Source organism: Aquarana catesbeiana, linkage group LG06 (genome assembly GCF_042186555.1).
Source record: "Aquarana catesbeiana isolate 2022-GZ linkage group LG06, ASM4218655v1, whole genome shotgun sequence".
NCBI classification, from domain to species: Eukaryota; Metazoa; Chordata; class Amphibia; order Anura; family Ranidae; genus Aquarana; species Aquarana catesbeiana.
Window position 1 is genome coordinate 367135011 of NC_133329.1, and position 15290 is coordinate 367150300.

The 15290-nt window shown below is 41.6% G+C and overlaps 1 protein-coding gene across 22 annotated transcripts in view; it reads left to right on the plus strand.

Annotated features, from left to right (window-relative positions):
• NEB (nebulin) overlaps positions 1-15290 on the plus strand; it is a 309390-nt gene that overhangs the window by 212647 nt on the left and 81453 nt on the right. For all 22 annotated transcript variants that reach the window (XM_073634160.1, XM_073634162.1, XM_073634163.1 and 19 more), the window contains exons 101-111: positions 1763-1867; positions 1965-2069; positions 2243-2341; positions 2446-2556; positions 4789-4893; positions 5203-5307; positions 7583-7687; positions 11086-11190; positions 11285-11389; positions 13132-13236; positions 14964-15068. In XM_073634160.1, coding sequence (XP_073490261.1) covers positions 1763-1867; positions 1965-2069; positions 2243-2341; positions 2446-2556; positions 4789-4893; positions 5203-5307; positions 7583-7687; positions 11086-11190; positions 11285-11389; positions 13132-13236; positions 14964-15068 — 1155 coding nt within the window. The remainder of the gene's footprint in view (positions 1-1762; positions 1868-1964; positions 2070-2242; positions 2342-2445; positions 2557-4788; positions 4894-5202; positions 5308-7582; positions 7688-11085; positions 11191-11284; positions 11390-13131; positions 13237-14963; positions 15069-15290) is intronic.

Below are 15290 nucleotides of genomic sequence, written 5' to 3' on the forward strand. Positions count from 1 at the left end.
AGAAGATGCCTCGGAGGAGATGCTGGACGATAACACCGGAGGAAGAACCAGAAGAAGATGGAGGAAGAAACTGAAGGAAGATAGAAGATAGAAGAAAGACGATAGAAGAAAGAAGAAGCATTTAAATAAAGGAATTGTCAAAAACTGTCTCTTGTCATTTTTAACATTTTTGACAGTTTTTTTGTGAAATAGTAGGGGTACAAGAGTACCCCCTTACCATTTCACACAGGGGGGAGGGCCAGGATCTGGGGGTCCCCTTGTTAAAGGGGGCTTCCAGATTCCGATAAGCCCCCCACCCGCAGACCCCCACAACCACCGGGCAAGGGTTGTGGGGATGATGCCCTTGTCCCCATCAACATGGGGACAAGGTGTTTTGGGGGGCTACCCCAAAGCACCCTCCCAATGTTGAGGGCATGTGGCCTGGTACGGTTTAGGAGGGGGGGCGCTCTCTCGTCCCCCCCTCTTTTCCTGGGGCCTGCCAGGTTGCGTGCTCGGATAAGGGTCTGGTATGGATTTTTGGGGGGACCCCACGCCATTTTTTAAAAACATTTTGGCCAGGGTTCCCCTTAATATCCATACCAGACCTGAAGGGCCTGGTATGGAATTTAGGGGGACCCCCCACGTCATTTAAAAAAAAAAAATTTGGTTCGGGGTTCCCCTGTGGGGAATTCCCATGCCGTTTTTATCAATGAACTTTTATGTGTATTGTTGGACCGGCAATTCATTAATAGCCGCGAGTAGTTTTAAATGACTTTTTTTCCTTTGTAATGTCATTTTGCTGTCAGACTGTTCTAAACACGGGAAACATGCGCCCCTTTACAGGCATACTATAGACACCCCCCAGGTACGAAATTTAAAGGAATATTACACTTTTATTGTTTCACTTTAAGCATTATTAAAATCACTGGTCCCGAAAAAACTGCCTTTTTTAAAACTTTTTTTTGCATTGATCCATGTCCCAGGGGCAGGACCCAGGTCCCCAAACACTTTTTATGACAATAACTTTCATATAAGCCTTTAAAATGAGCACTTTTGATTATTCATGTTCGTGTCCCATAGACTTTAACGGTGTTCGCGTGTTCGAGCAAATTTTTTGCCTGTTCGCAAGTTCTGGTGCGACCTGAACAGGGGGGTGTTCGCCTCATCCCTAGTTGGCTCCTTGTTGCCAGCAGGATGCTGTCCTTGAGGTAGCCAGCGGCTGTCTTTTGGTAGTGTGTAGGACCCCCAGAGTGTGGAGTGTATTCACTTTGTTCATTTAGAAAAGAAAGGGGATGGTTAATGACATAATGATTAGCCCCTTCCCCCCACTCTGCATTCTAAAACATCTCCCGCTGCATCGGGGAGGAGAGGAGAGGAAGCCAGCTGCACTGCGGTGAGGGGGGGTGTGCAACACAAGGGAAGCCCAAGTAGTAGGGGGAATCGGCACTGCACAGCATGATTAGGGTGTACCCAGGCATGCATGGCACACCCCCTGCGCACACCTATGTTTAGCTGTACACTATTTTACAGCTTTTTAATCCAAACATTAATATTTACAAGTCAATTGGTAGCCTACCAAGACTTGTAAGATTGAGGCCAATGCTTTCTTGGAACAGGAAAAGGTGTTCCTATGTTTTATAGATATTTAGTTGTGCAATTATGTTAGAAACTGGAAGTCTTTTCTAGATTATAGAAGATCAGTGTGTTTTAATTGTACTCTTTGGCAGATTACATTTTATCTATGCTTGTAATAAAGTATGTTTTTTTTCTTCTCATATTTCAGAGGCTTTACCGTCAGTTGTATCACAAGCAGAAGGATAAAATACATACAACTCCAGATACGCCAGAGATCCGCCAAGTCAAAGCTACACAGGATGCCATTAGTGATGTAGGTTTTGATGACATTCTTTGCTGATAAAGGACAACAGATCATCCTTTATAACAATACCCCGTTCACTATTTCGTACCTTTCCTTTGTCTTGCAGCTGGTGTACAAATCTGACTATTTCAGACTGAAAGGTCACATGACCTCAATGCCATACACCCCACAGACTATTCATTGCCGCTATGTTGGAGAAATAACCAGCGATGTAAGTGATTTTTTTAGTCGGATAGTATTTTATTTATACTACATATTTTTGGTTGTTGTTTTGTTTTGTTTTGTTTATTTCTTGTTATCTGTATTCAACAGAACACCTAACAAATTATGACAAGCTAACAAAAGCTAATCTTTTTTTTTTTTTTTTTTTATTGTTCCCCCTAGAATAAGTACAAGGAAGACTTGCAGTGGCTGAAAGGTCTTGGATGCTTCCTATATGACACCCCAGATATGGTGCGGGCTCGTGACCTGCGCAAGCTCTGGGTAAGAGAATACTATAGTGTGCTGCATTTTAACAGTAGTAGTAAATACATTCCTGTCTACATAGTTCATCATTGTCTTAAACTGTTTGTGCCTTTGTTTTTCAGTCTCACTATCAATACACCACACCTGCCAAGAAGATGTGGGACAAATACAGTGTGGTACTGGACACCCCAGAATACAGGACTGTTCAGGAACTAAAAACACATCTGAGCGAGGTAAGTAACATATCTAGAGTTACAAGGTTTTTTCGGCAAATGTAGAAAAATCAAATAGAAATGCATAAGACAACCACTTTTTCTTTAGCTAAAGTGCCTGTTTCAGACAACACAGTTATGGCACAGTAGTGCGGGTTTTTAGGGTATAAAATCTGAAGTGAACAGGTGACATAATGCCTCCTTACCCACCGAGGATCACTCTTCAGGGGGCTAATGCTAGTGTAAGCTATCCCTTAAATACAAATACAGACTGGACTTCACAGAACAAGGAGGATATTAAAGGTATGCAGTGGCAATTACAACCTACATATATGTTTTTATTTATTCTCTAGAATTCAATTTTAAAACACAGGATGACATTCTGTAATTTGAAGTCTAATACATAGAGATATATGGAATCTAAAGCTCAAATTGCCTTCACCTAAAGTGGGATTCTGCAACTTCACAAGTGAATAAATTCCTGACCTGTCACAATATATCATCAACAGTAACAATTTTCAAAACAGCTTCTATTATTAAAGCCCAACTCCTGTCCAAAAAATCCCATGCAGTGGGTCTGTGCCTGCACTGTAGTTAACAAGTAGTTAACTACTTGCTTTTTCTAGGGGAGAGGAGAGAAAAGATACATTATACTTACCTGATCCTCTGATCCTCCCAGCACAAGACTGGAACGATAGCCCTCCGCTCCAGCAGTCTTAAATAGTGGACTGTTCCTGACATCATAACGCTCAGAGCAAGCTCCATAGACCAGGAACAGTCCATTGCTGGACCGCGGGGGAGTGCTTTTTTCCGAAGGATCGGGTGAGTATAGGCTTTCTGCTCACTCCTAGACAAAACTAGCAGTTGATCTGTGTGAGAGGTAATAAATACCTGGAAGTGTTAAGCCGCGTACACATGATCGGACTTTCCGACGGGAAGTGTTCGATGACAGGCCATTGGCGGAAAGTCCGACCGTGTATATGCTCCATCAGACAATTGTTGTCGGATTTTCCGTGAACAAATGTTGGATAGCAGGTTTTCAAATTTTCCGCGGACAAATGTGTGTTGTCGGATTTTCGGAGCGTGTGTACACAAGTCCGTCGGACAAAAGTCCAAAGTACAAACACGCATGCTCGGAAGCAAGGACGAGCCAGAAGCGGTCGGTCTTGTAAAGCAGCGTTCATAATGGAGAATTACCATTCGTGACGTGGCAAATTATGAAATCTCGAAATGCAGGGCACAATTCTCTTCTTTTTTAATGGGGTAATAATGAAGCTGCTTTGTTGGTGATACTGATGGAGTTATTGCAAACAAATTTTCAAAGGCTTTTTTTTCTAATGATATCAAGAATAATATTATTATGCTTTTTTTTTTTTTTTATGTGGGCAAGTTACCACAACACCATTATCCCGTAGTTTTTAAGATCAAAGATACTATGTTGGTGTCCCTTGTCAATTTTACATTGTATTTTTTTAAATGTAACTGTCTACTCCCAAACTGTCATTTGAAGTAAAACACAAAGCCAAGTATTATTCTACACATTTTTTTTATTGTGCATTAAAAAAAGAAAACAAATAAAATTAGACATGCTATCTGCCAATAGAACTTAACCAAAAAGTGCATTCTATGCATCCAAAAATATAGAAAATATACCAAATCAAATCATTATTCAACCAAAAAAATAACGTCAAAGCAATAACTCCAAGGCCAATAATAAATAACACGTTATCTCCTCCGATTCTGCAACATGGCTGGTTGATGAACAGCCGTTCAGAAATGAACTGAAAAGCGCTAACCGAAAAGTGTGAACTGAAAAGTGCGAAATGAAAAGTGCGAAATGAAAAGTGCGAAATGAAAATTGCGAAATGAAAAGTGCGAAATGAAAATTGTGAAATGAAAAGCGCGAATCAACACTCACCAAACTTCTACTAACACGAAATTAGCAGGAGCCCAAAGGGTGGCACTAAAGAGCTGAAAAACAACGTTCTTCGTATTTGTTGGCTAACAATTGTGTGGTCGTGTGTATGCAAGACAAGTTTGGGCCAATGCCCTTCGGACAATATTCCACGGTTTTTGTTGGCCAACAATCTGATCGTGTGTACGAGGCTTTACAGTTACATATTACTTAGCATGCATGCACAAGATTTTTTTAAAGCATTATATTTGATCAGGTTCTCTTTAATCGCAAGGTTATTTTCTGTGTGTACTATTTTGTGTGTTATGAATAAAATGAAGTGCCTTCTATGTTTATAGAATGTATACAGAGCTGTTGGCAACAAGCAGAAGTCAGTCTACACCACTGTACTAGATACTCCTGACTTTGTTAGAGCCAAGAAAGGACAAGAACTCCAGAGCAAGGTGAGATCCCTCAACTGGTCATACATTATTACAATGACTAATAAAAAGAATTACTAGCAATGAATCAAGAAAATATGGTGGGGTTTTAATACTACTTTACCTAGTGTGTAGCTGAGCTAGGATATACTACCCCCTTTGATTTGAATGTCTTGCATGTAAAAATCTTTAGATGTCTCTGCATACTCTTCTAAACAGGCTATGAGTTGCAATTTGTAAAAAAGGTGGGGAAACGGTGAACTGTGTTTTAGTGGGGAGGAAGGCAATATGAAGTTTTGCTTATTATAATCATAATTTTTTTTCTTGTTCTAGTACATATACACAGAGGTTGCAACTAAAGAGAGACCCCATCACCATGCTGGTGGACAAACACAAGACCTCAAACTTGCTAAACACGTCAAGGACCTGGTCAGCGAGGTAAGATTTCCATATCTGCAATGAATTTGGGGGTTGCTTATAAACCATTCACCTATTTTTTTTATTTATATAAATATATAGAATGTAGAAATATATATATATATATATATATATATATATATATATATATATTAAAGATATAGAAATTTTACAGGATATAGAAATTTTACAAGATTTAGAAATTTTACAGAAAGACCTAAACAAAATAATGGGCAACTACATGGCAAATGAGGTTTAATGTGGAGAAATGTGAAATAATGTACTTGGGGGCAAAAAACATAAATGCAAACTACTCACTAGGGGGAGAACCGCTGGAGGAATCAAGGATGGAGGAATATCTGGGGGTCCTAGTAGAAGACAGACTGAGAAAAAGCATGCAATGTCAAGCTGCAGCCACCAAACCCGGCCGAATTTTAGCATGCATAAAAAAAGGGGATATACTCCGGGGATAAAACGATAATCCTGCCACTTTTTAAAACTCTGGTTAGGCCACATCTGGAGTACTTCATCCAGTTCTGGTCACCAGTCCTCTGAAGGGATGTTCTGGAACTGGAGAGAGTCCAAAGAAGGGCAACGAAATTAATAAGGGGAATGGACGACCTCAATTATGAGGAATTACAACAAGCACTAAATTAATTCTCGATGGAGAAGCGACACTTGAGAGGGGACATGAAAGCCTTTTACAAACACCTCAATGGTGATTCCAGCATAGGAAAAAAAACTATTCAGTCTCAGGGGGTGTAAGAGGACACGGGGCCAAACAATGAGATTGGAGGAGAAGTGATTTAACCTTAAACTGTGCAGGGGGGGATTTCACTATCAGGGCAATAAGGCTGTGGAACTCTCTTCCACAATTGATGGTGGCAGCAGGGAGTATGGATATTTTTAAACGACTCTTGGATGTGCATCTTAAAGAACACAACATACAGGGATATGGGAATTGACTATAGACACTGACACACGTACAGCTACACAGGTTGAACTGGATGGACTATTGTCTTTATTCAACCTTACCTACTATGTAATTATATATAACACTTTACAAAATATATTGAATGACTTAATCCCTTTCCTCGAAAGAGGCTCACTCTACTAAACCAAGGCCAGTTTTTGAGGAATGCAGTTAACCTACCAGTATATTGTAAGAGGAAATGAGAGTACCTAGAGGCTTTTTTACAAATGCCTGGGGACGCCATACAGACTCCCTGCAGATAGCGTCCTTGGTGGGATCAGAACCCAGAGCTTCGTTGGTCTGAACCATATATAGTAATATCATGAAATGCAACAGAGTGGTCTAGTTCCACCATGCTACCTCCTATGTTCAGCCATGTTAATCTCTTCTATGTATATGCACATAGACCATGCATTTATCAGATTGGGGGGGGTACTGTTACATATTGTGTAGTACAATTGTGTGTGATATTTCAATAATTATAGACCAGGGTCTCTACTACATTGTTTAACAAATTTTCATCATATGGCCTATTCATATTGTGAATTCTTTCTTTAGGCTCAATTCATACTTATGCAGTGCTTTTTTGCTATGCGTTTTGCATTTTTGCACACACGATTTTACCGCGATTTTGTCAGGATTTGTGTCTTGCATTTTTATCCTTTTTATTTGGGCAAATTTATTGTTTGGGGTATTAAAAAATGCAGATCATGGCAAAACCAAAGTAAAATCACAGCAAAAACGCACTACATGCTTTTCTGCAGCTTCTCCATTGAAGTCTTTTAAACCAAAAAAAGTCCCTGATCCCTTCCAAAACTGTAGCGGCTGAAAAAAGCATGGATGTGAACGTGTCCAATAGGAAACCATGTTAAATGAACTGTAGTGCGTTTCTGCAAATAGCGACAAAAAAAGCATAGGTGTGAACGCATAATGTTATTGGGGCATTCTGGCTTTAGATGATTTTATGTATTAGGGTTTAGATTTTATAATTTTTTGTGGGGTTCTTCCTTCCTTGGACACAGTCCTGCCTAGTCCAGTAAAATATTGCATTTATGGAGCCAGATTTGATCTAATTCTTCAATTATTTATTGTTTTTGTTACAAACCTTTAGAAGTGTGAAGAGCTGACTAAGTGGTTTTGTGAGAAGGCAGTGTGATAGAGGTGATAAAGCAGTGACTCATTCCACTCTTACGCGGTTTATTTGTTAGCTGTAAATGAGCTCACATCATTCATAAATGCAATATAATATACATACATTTATCATGTACTTCATTCAATTTTGTATAATTAGTGAGATATATTATTGCTATTTTTTTTTTTCAGAAAAAATACAAAGCTCAATACGAGAAACTGAAGCACAAATATACTAGTGTGCCTGACACTCCAATCGCTCTGAGAGCCAAGAAAGCCTACTTCAATGCTAGCGATGTAAGTATTCTGTACTGGTTATGGGGACTTGCTGACTGTGTTGTCTGAGCCTGTTTAACAGTGCACCAAGTTAGGAAAATGTGCACGTGGACAGGGCTGGACTGTGAAAAAAATTTGGCCCTGGACTTCCTCATGACTGGCCCACTTTAATTTTGAGTGTCCCCAACAGCGCCCCCCTTACATCAGAGTGTCCCCAACAGCATCCCCCTTACATCAGAGTGTCCCCAACAGCGTCCCCCTTACATCAGAGTGTCCCCAACAGCATCCCCCTTACATCAGAGTGTCCCCAACAGCATCCCCCTTACATCAGAGTGTCCCCAACAGCATCCCCCTTACATCAGGGTGTCCCCAACAGCGTCCCCCTTACATCAGAGTGTCCCCAACAGCATCCCCCTTACATCAGAGTGTCCCCAACAGCGTCCCCCTTACATCAGAGTGTCCCCAACAGCACCCCCCTTACATCAGAGTGTCCCCAACAGAATCCCCCTTACATCAGAGTGTCCCCAACAGCGTCCCCCTTACATCAGAGTGTCCCCAACAGTGTCCCCCTTACATCAGAGTGTCCCCAACAGCGTCCCCCTTACATCAGAGTGTCCCCAACAGCATCCCCCTTACATCAGAATGTCCCAATCAGCAGCTCCCTTCACATCAGAGTCCCCACCAGCAGCTCACTTTACATCACAGTCCCCACCAGCAGCTCCCTTCACATCACAGTCCCCACCAGCAGCCCACTTCACATCACAGACCCCACCAGCAGCCCACTTCACATCACAGTCCCCACCAGCAGCTCCCTTCACATCACAGTCCCCACCAGCAGCCCACTTTACATTACAGTCCCCACCAGCAGCTCCCTTCACATCACAGTCCCCACCAGCAGCCCACTTTACATCACAGCCCCCACCAGCAGCCCACTTTACATCACAGTCCCCACCAGCAGCCCACTTCACATCACAGTCCCCACCAGCAGCCCACTTCACATCACAGTCCCCACCAGCAGCTCCCTTCACATCACAGTCCCCACCAGCAGTCCACTTTACATCACAGTCCCCACCAGCAGCCCACTTTACATCACAGTCCCCACCAGCAGCCCACTTCACATCACAGCCCCCACCAGCAGCCCACTTCACATCACAGTCCCCACCAGCAGCTCACTTCACATCACAGTCCCCACCAGCAGCTCACTTCACATCACAGTCCCCACCAGCAGCTCACTTCACATCACAGTCCCCACCAGCAGCTCACTTCACATCACAGTCCCCACTAGCAGCTCCCTTCACATCACAGTCCCCACCAGCAGCCCACTTCACATCACAGTCCCCACCAGCAGTTCACTTCACATCACAGTCCCCACCAGCAGCTCCCTTCACATCACAGTCCCCACCAGCAGCCCACTTCACATCACAGTCCCCATTAGCAGCCCTTTACATCAGTGTCCTCCCTCTCATCCCCCTCCCACGTGTACTCACCGTTTTGAAGGCAGCTTCTCGTTCCTCTCTCCAGTCATGTAATAACAAGTGACGGGGGAGAGAGGAAGGAAAGTCTGCCGTTGGTCTGGAGGGAGCAAAACGCCTAATGCTCTCTCCAGCATATGACGGAAATTGCGATCACTCACTGTCAGAGAGGAGCAGCTCCAGGACCGCACCTGACTGGCCCAGAGAGCCATCGGGCCACCGGGAATCTCCCGGTAGTCCCGGTGGCCAGTACATGTCTGCACGTGGATCACAATCTGTCATTTTTACCCCTAAAAAACCTTGAATATGAAGGCAAATCACCTGGACCTAGTTTCACTGCAAGACAAGGCAGTATGGACTTCTAAGTCAGATTAAACTAGTTTTAAGGCAATCACCAATAACCTGGGTTAGTGCAGGAGTTATGCGGAATGCAGGTATGTAAGACTAAACTGTGGGGTTGATTTACTAAAACTGGAGCGTGCAAAATCTGGTGCAGCTGTGCATGGTAGCCAATCAGCTTTTGCCTTGAAGCTTGAAGCTGAAAACCTGGAAGCTGATTGATTTCTATGCAGGGCTGTACCAGATTGTGCACTCTTCAGTTTTAGTAAATCAACCCCAGTGTCTGGTTGCGGCTATGTGTATGGAATAACTTAATATTTCAGGAACAATTGGTGCTGAATATCACCAAAGATTTTTCATATAACCCTTTAAAACCAAGCTTAGCATTGTACAAGTGAGTATTTTGAGTCATTCACACAGCTGCATCCATTAACCACTTCAGGCTCGCCCCATAGCAGTTTTAAATATATATATATATATATATATATATATATATATACACATGATTCGGCTCCTCCAGTTAGGGCACGCACAAGGGCCGGCACTGCCGACTGTTCAGTACACAGGCAGAACGGCAATCTGCCTATGTAAACAAGGCAGATCGCCGTTCTGTCAGGAGGGAAGGCATTGATCCTGTGTTCCTGCAAAGCAGGGACACCGATCTATGCTTTACCTTAGTAAAAACAGCTCCTCCACAGTACACAAGCACTGGCTAGGAACACATTTAACACTTTGATTGCCCCTGATGTTAACCCCCAGCCGGTGTCATTAATACAGTGACAGTGCATATTTTTTAGCACTGATCACTGTAATAATGGCACCGGTCCCCAAAAATTGTCAAAAGTGTCAGTCAGTGTCCAAATTGTCCTCCGCAATATCGCAGTCCAGCTATAATTTGCTGATCACCGCCATTACAAGTAAAAAAAAATGTAAATAAATACAAATATCCCATAGTTTGTAGAAACTATAACGTTTGCACAAACCAATCAATATAGGCTTATTGGGATTTTTTTAGCAAAAATGTGTAGCAGAATACATATTGGCCTAAATTGATGAAGAAATTAGATTTTTTTCAGTTTTTTTTTCATTGGATATTTTTTATAGCAGAATGTAAAAAATATAGTTTTTTTGTTTTTCAAAAATTGTCGGTCTTTTTTAGTTTATAGTGCAAATAAAATGCAGAGGTGATTAAATACCACCAAAAGAAAGCTCTATTTGTGGGGAAAAAAAGGACATAAATTTTATTTAGGTACAACGTCGCACAGCGCGTAGAGAGATCTCTGCGGTTGAGTTCCCATTTCCATCTACACGCTGCTACCATCACAAGATTGAGGATGGGGGGGGGGGGTTCTCAATTACTATGTTAGCCTTTTTAATAATGTCTCTGCAACAATGAAGCAAGACCCTTTAGCTGGCAGAGCCAAGATCTCTAGAGGTTTAGCTAACTTGGGTCAGTCCAATGCCAAAATGTTTACACTGATCTTTAACTGAACTTTACAAGGCCTGACTCTTTTATGTAATACAAGGCCAAATTATGAACGCGGTAGGAGGTTTTGGTGTCAGCCCATACTCATGCCATTTATAACACTTCTTTCCTATTTTCTACAGCTTCGCTACAAAGAAACCTTTGAGAAAGCCAAGGGTAAATACCACACAGTGAAAGATGCCCTGGATGTCATCTATCACCGCAAAGTCACCGATGACATCAGCAGTGTGAGTGGCTAACAGGATTTGTACACTTGTCTGTATTCTTACATTTATGGTAATTCTAAACTCGTCATTTATATATATATATTTTTATTTTTAGGTTAAATATAAGGAGAAGTATGTTAGCCAGCTGGGTATCTGGAGATCTATTCCCGATCATCCTGAGTACTTCCGTCACCGCGCAGTGACAGATTCCATTAGCGATGTAAGTCAACGGCTTTATATGATACCTTACTTGCATGATGACAAATTAAATGATAATGATGGTGCTGCAAGTTGTCCAAAGTATATTTGTAAACTGGAGAGAATAGGACATCCCTGGGGTTATTTTATATCCCTAAACTCAACCTGGTTTATTAATAAGGCAGTTCAAATATAATCATATATAATGTTAAGAAATCATTTTTTTTATCATACCTAAGTCAGTAAAATGTATATTCTAAATGGTTGCTATGGGGTCTTGTACGGCTTTGTGTAAAGCCTTGTGCACACTGGGCGTCAAAAATGCTGCATTTGTGGGCATTCAACATTTTTTTTCTGTCTCTAAACACCCCTCTGTGGTAGCCTATGGGGAAGATTTACCAAAACTGCAGAGTGCAACATCTGGTGCAGCTCTGCATAGAAACCAATCAGCTTCCAGGTTTTATTCTCAAAGCTTAATTGAACAAGCTGCAATTAGTAGCTGGTTACCGTGCGCAGATGCACCAGATTCTGAGTGCCCCAGTTTTAGTAAATCCCCCCCTATATGTCCAGGTATACATAGGCGTTTACAGGCATTTTGAGGCAGAAATAAACAAAAACATCACTTGTATTTAAGAGAGGAGCATTTGGGCAGAAAAAACATCCAACGCGCCTAAACACATGTAAACACCTTTAACCACACCTAAACACTAGGCGTTTGACCATTTATTCATTTAAATGGCCAGAATAAATGAATATTCTGGCCAGAGGAGTGAATGAAGATCCAGATGCTTGATGCACCTAAACGCATTTGTAAAATGCAGCTTTAGGTGTGTTTTTTTGCGCTGCTTTTCTCCTGCCAGGAGAAAAGGCATTCAGAAGAGCTGGGAAAACACCCAGTGCGCATAGGGCTAATTTGCTCTCAAAAGTACCTCATCTGCATCAATGAAATTACCTTTTTAAGATTTTGGGAAAGTGATCCAGCACTAGTTGGGCTCCTGCCAGAACGCTGGCTTGCACACAACTCAGTGGTTTCCAATAGTCCGACATGCCCCCCTTCCCCCACATATTGCTCCAATTAATAGTGCAAGTAGCGTAAATGCTGTTAATTGCAGCATTATGTAGGGACTTTGTGTGTAAGGCACTGGTATGACTCTCCAGCATGCTGCCAATTCAAGGCTGCTTTGACCATTGCTGCTACACATAGTAAAACAAGCATATTTATGCATTTTCAGCCAGACTGCATTTTAGTAATAAATGCAGATGGTTCAGTTGAGCTTTAAGGCTCTTCTCAATCATGCGAGAAAGCAAATGAGAAAAACAAAGCTAAGAGCCAGCATACTGATTGGGAAATAATTAAAGAGCTTTTTAAACAGAAAATATTCCATTTGCTTTCATTTTTTTTCTATATAAAAATGAAAAATATCATACATCTGTTAAAACATAAATTAATTTGATGCTTCAGCTATAGATTTATTCACTCTTCTGGTGCTCCTCTTGATAGTTAAAAGATAAAGGTGTCATTTGTAGAGGATGCAAGATTTAATGTAGTTGCTCAATGGATTGATTTACTAAAGAAAGAGATAGTGTTCACTTTGCGTAGTCAATGTGTACTGAGATTATTAAATAAGGGAATCTGTGTTCACTCCAATAAATCATTCATGTGCTAGCAAAAAATATTTTAATACTCCACTGCATGTTTAGGTAAAAAAAAAAAAAAATTAAACTTTTGATGCTGGGGTAATAACTTAATTTTTTTGTCTGCAGTTCAAATACAAAGAGGACTTGACATGGCTGAAGGGCATTGGCAGCTACGCCTTTGACACACCTGACTTGACTCTGGCTGGACAAAACAAACAACTCTACAGTGCAGTAAGTACAAACACCTTTTTCAGTAGGGTTTTCCGTAAGGTAGGAATATGGCCTTACATATGAGGGGTAGGCTGCCCATACCAGTAATACTGAGCTCTTTTTTTTAAAGAAGTAAAGCCCAAGCTCTTTTGACCATACTTCTCCTGTGGGTCACAGAAGTGCACTCAGTTCTACATTCCTGTGACCCAGATTCAGCTGACAGTGGGCTAAAGCTTACATCACAGAGCTAGTCTAGGCTCTGCAGGGAACCTGACAACAATGTCAGGATTCACCCAGATGCCTGACCGGCAGCAGGTTCGGCCTCTCAGCCGGGCACTCTAGTGAGCGCTGGAGGGGCAGAGCAGAGAGCTGGTGATTGACAGTCACTGCTCTCTGCTCAGTAAAAACCAAGAACTGAGCAGTCAGTGATCATGTGATTGCCCAGGTCTAGGTGTAGAGCTGGTGGGGGACAGATGCATCATTGGATCAATACTGCAGCTATCTAGATAAGTATGCATGTTTATTTGTTTTTTTCATTCCCGCTCTTCTCTTTTAAGTATCCCCTGGGATATTTTGTAAAAGCCCATTGGTCATGCCAGTGGAATTTTTGGATAAACAATTTTCTTTTGGTACAGTGACAATGCTTTTATTTCAACAATAAAATCACTGAAGTATTGTCATACTTGCTGCTCCTGTGGCTGCGTAGCTGTTGGCACCATTGATAACCCTAACAGTGAAGCCCACAGTCTTTTACATTGTCAGCATTGCTCTATCTGTAGGAGCTTAGGGAAATGATGTGAAAGCCCTGCTATTTTCATCCCACACCCTTCAGCGCTGTCTAGTGGGGTGCGATGGAAATGCAGCTCCCCAGCTGCATTTACTATTTGTTTTAAAGTAGGAGTAAACTCCCATGCATGACTTTTATCTATAGGTAAGCCTATAATAAGGCTTGCCCATAGGTACAGTAAACATCTCCTAATTGAGCACCATGCAGCCGGTGGCGTCACCGGCGCATACGCTCTGAAGGAACGGCATACCGTGCCGTTCCTTCAGAGTCCTGTGTTGTAAACAGTGGCTCCAGCGCACATGCGCAGGAGTGATGTCATCGCTGCTTCGGCCACTAACACAGCCAGAGTCCACAAACCCGGAAGGAAGATCGGGTGAAGATGAAAGCACCTTCAGCAGTGACAGCGTGCCACTGGAGGGCTTCATTCTAAGGTAATTTTCACAAAAATGTGGTAGGATGCGATGCATACTAGCACATTATGACATTGCCTTGCAGGAGGGAAAGAGAAAAACAGCGGTTTACTACCGCTTTAAGAAATTTGGCATACCAACTTAATCAATGTCCACTTATCGTTCTAAAAGAGAAAAAAAAAAAAAATATATATATATATGTATATATATATATATATATATATACAGTATATAAGCCATACCAAGTTCACATGATCATTGCACTTTTCATGTCAATCCAAGTGTTCTGCAATCTTAATTACACATCCAGTGGTATGATTTTTCCATGATAGTAACTCCTTACATGGATTTGGGCTTTTGTAATAAGGTGATCGAAAAAGCAATGTGCAAAGTGTACCCATAGTAACCAAGCAAAGTACAGCTTACTGTAGCTGTGTGAGTGAAATATAAATATGGCTACTCTCTTTTGGTTAGTGTCCTTTTCTTTATTACAAAAGCCTAACTGAGGATAAACAATACATTTTGATAAATTCTTCTCTCTTCTTCTACAGTACAAGTACCGCGAGGCCTTTGAAAAGACAAAGTCCAAATTCAAGCACACAGTAGATACTCCTCTGCTCAATCACTTCAAGTATGCTACTGAACTGGGAAATGAGGTGAGGTGGTCACTGCCTTAAGGGTCTTGAATTATGACATTGAAGAATGTAGTTTAATCCAGTTTCAGGTTAATCATAAGAGGCCCAGTGTTACTGGACCAGCATTCTGTAGAGTTTGCTTACACTAAGCACAACAATTATAAAGAAGATGTCTTATAGGAACTAAGATAAGGAAGATTTATTACCATACAGCTTCAAACTGTGTTTCATTCTGACTTAAGC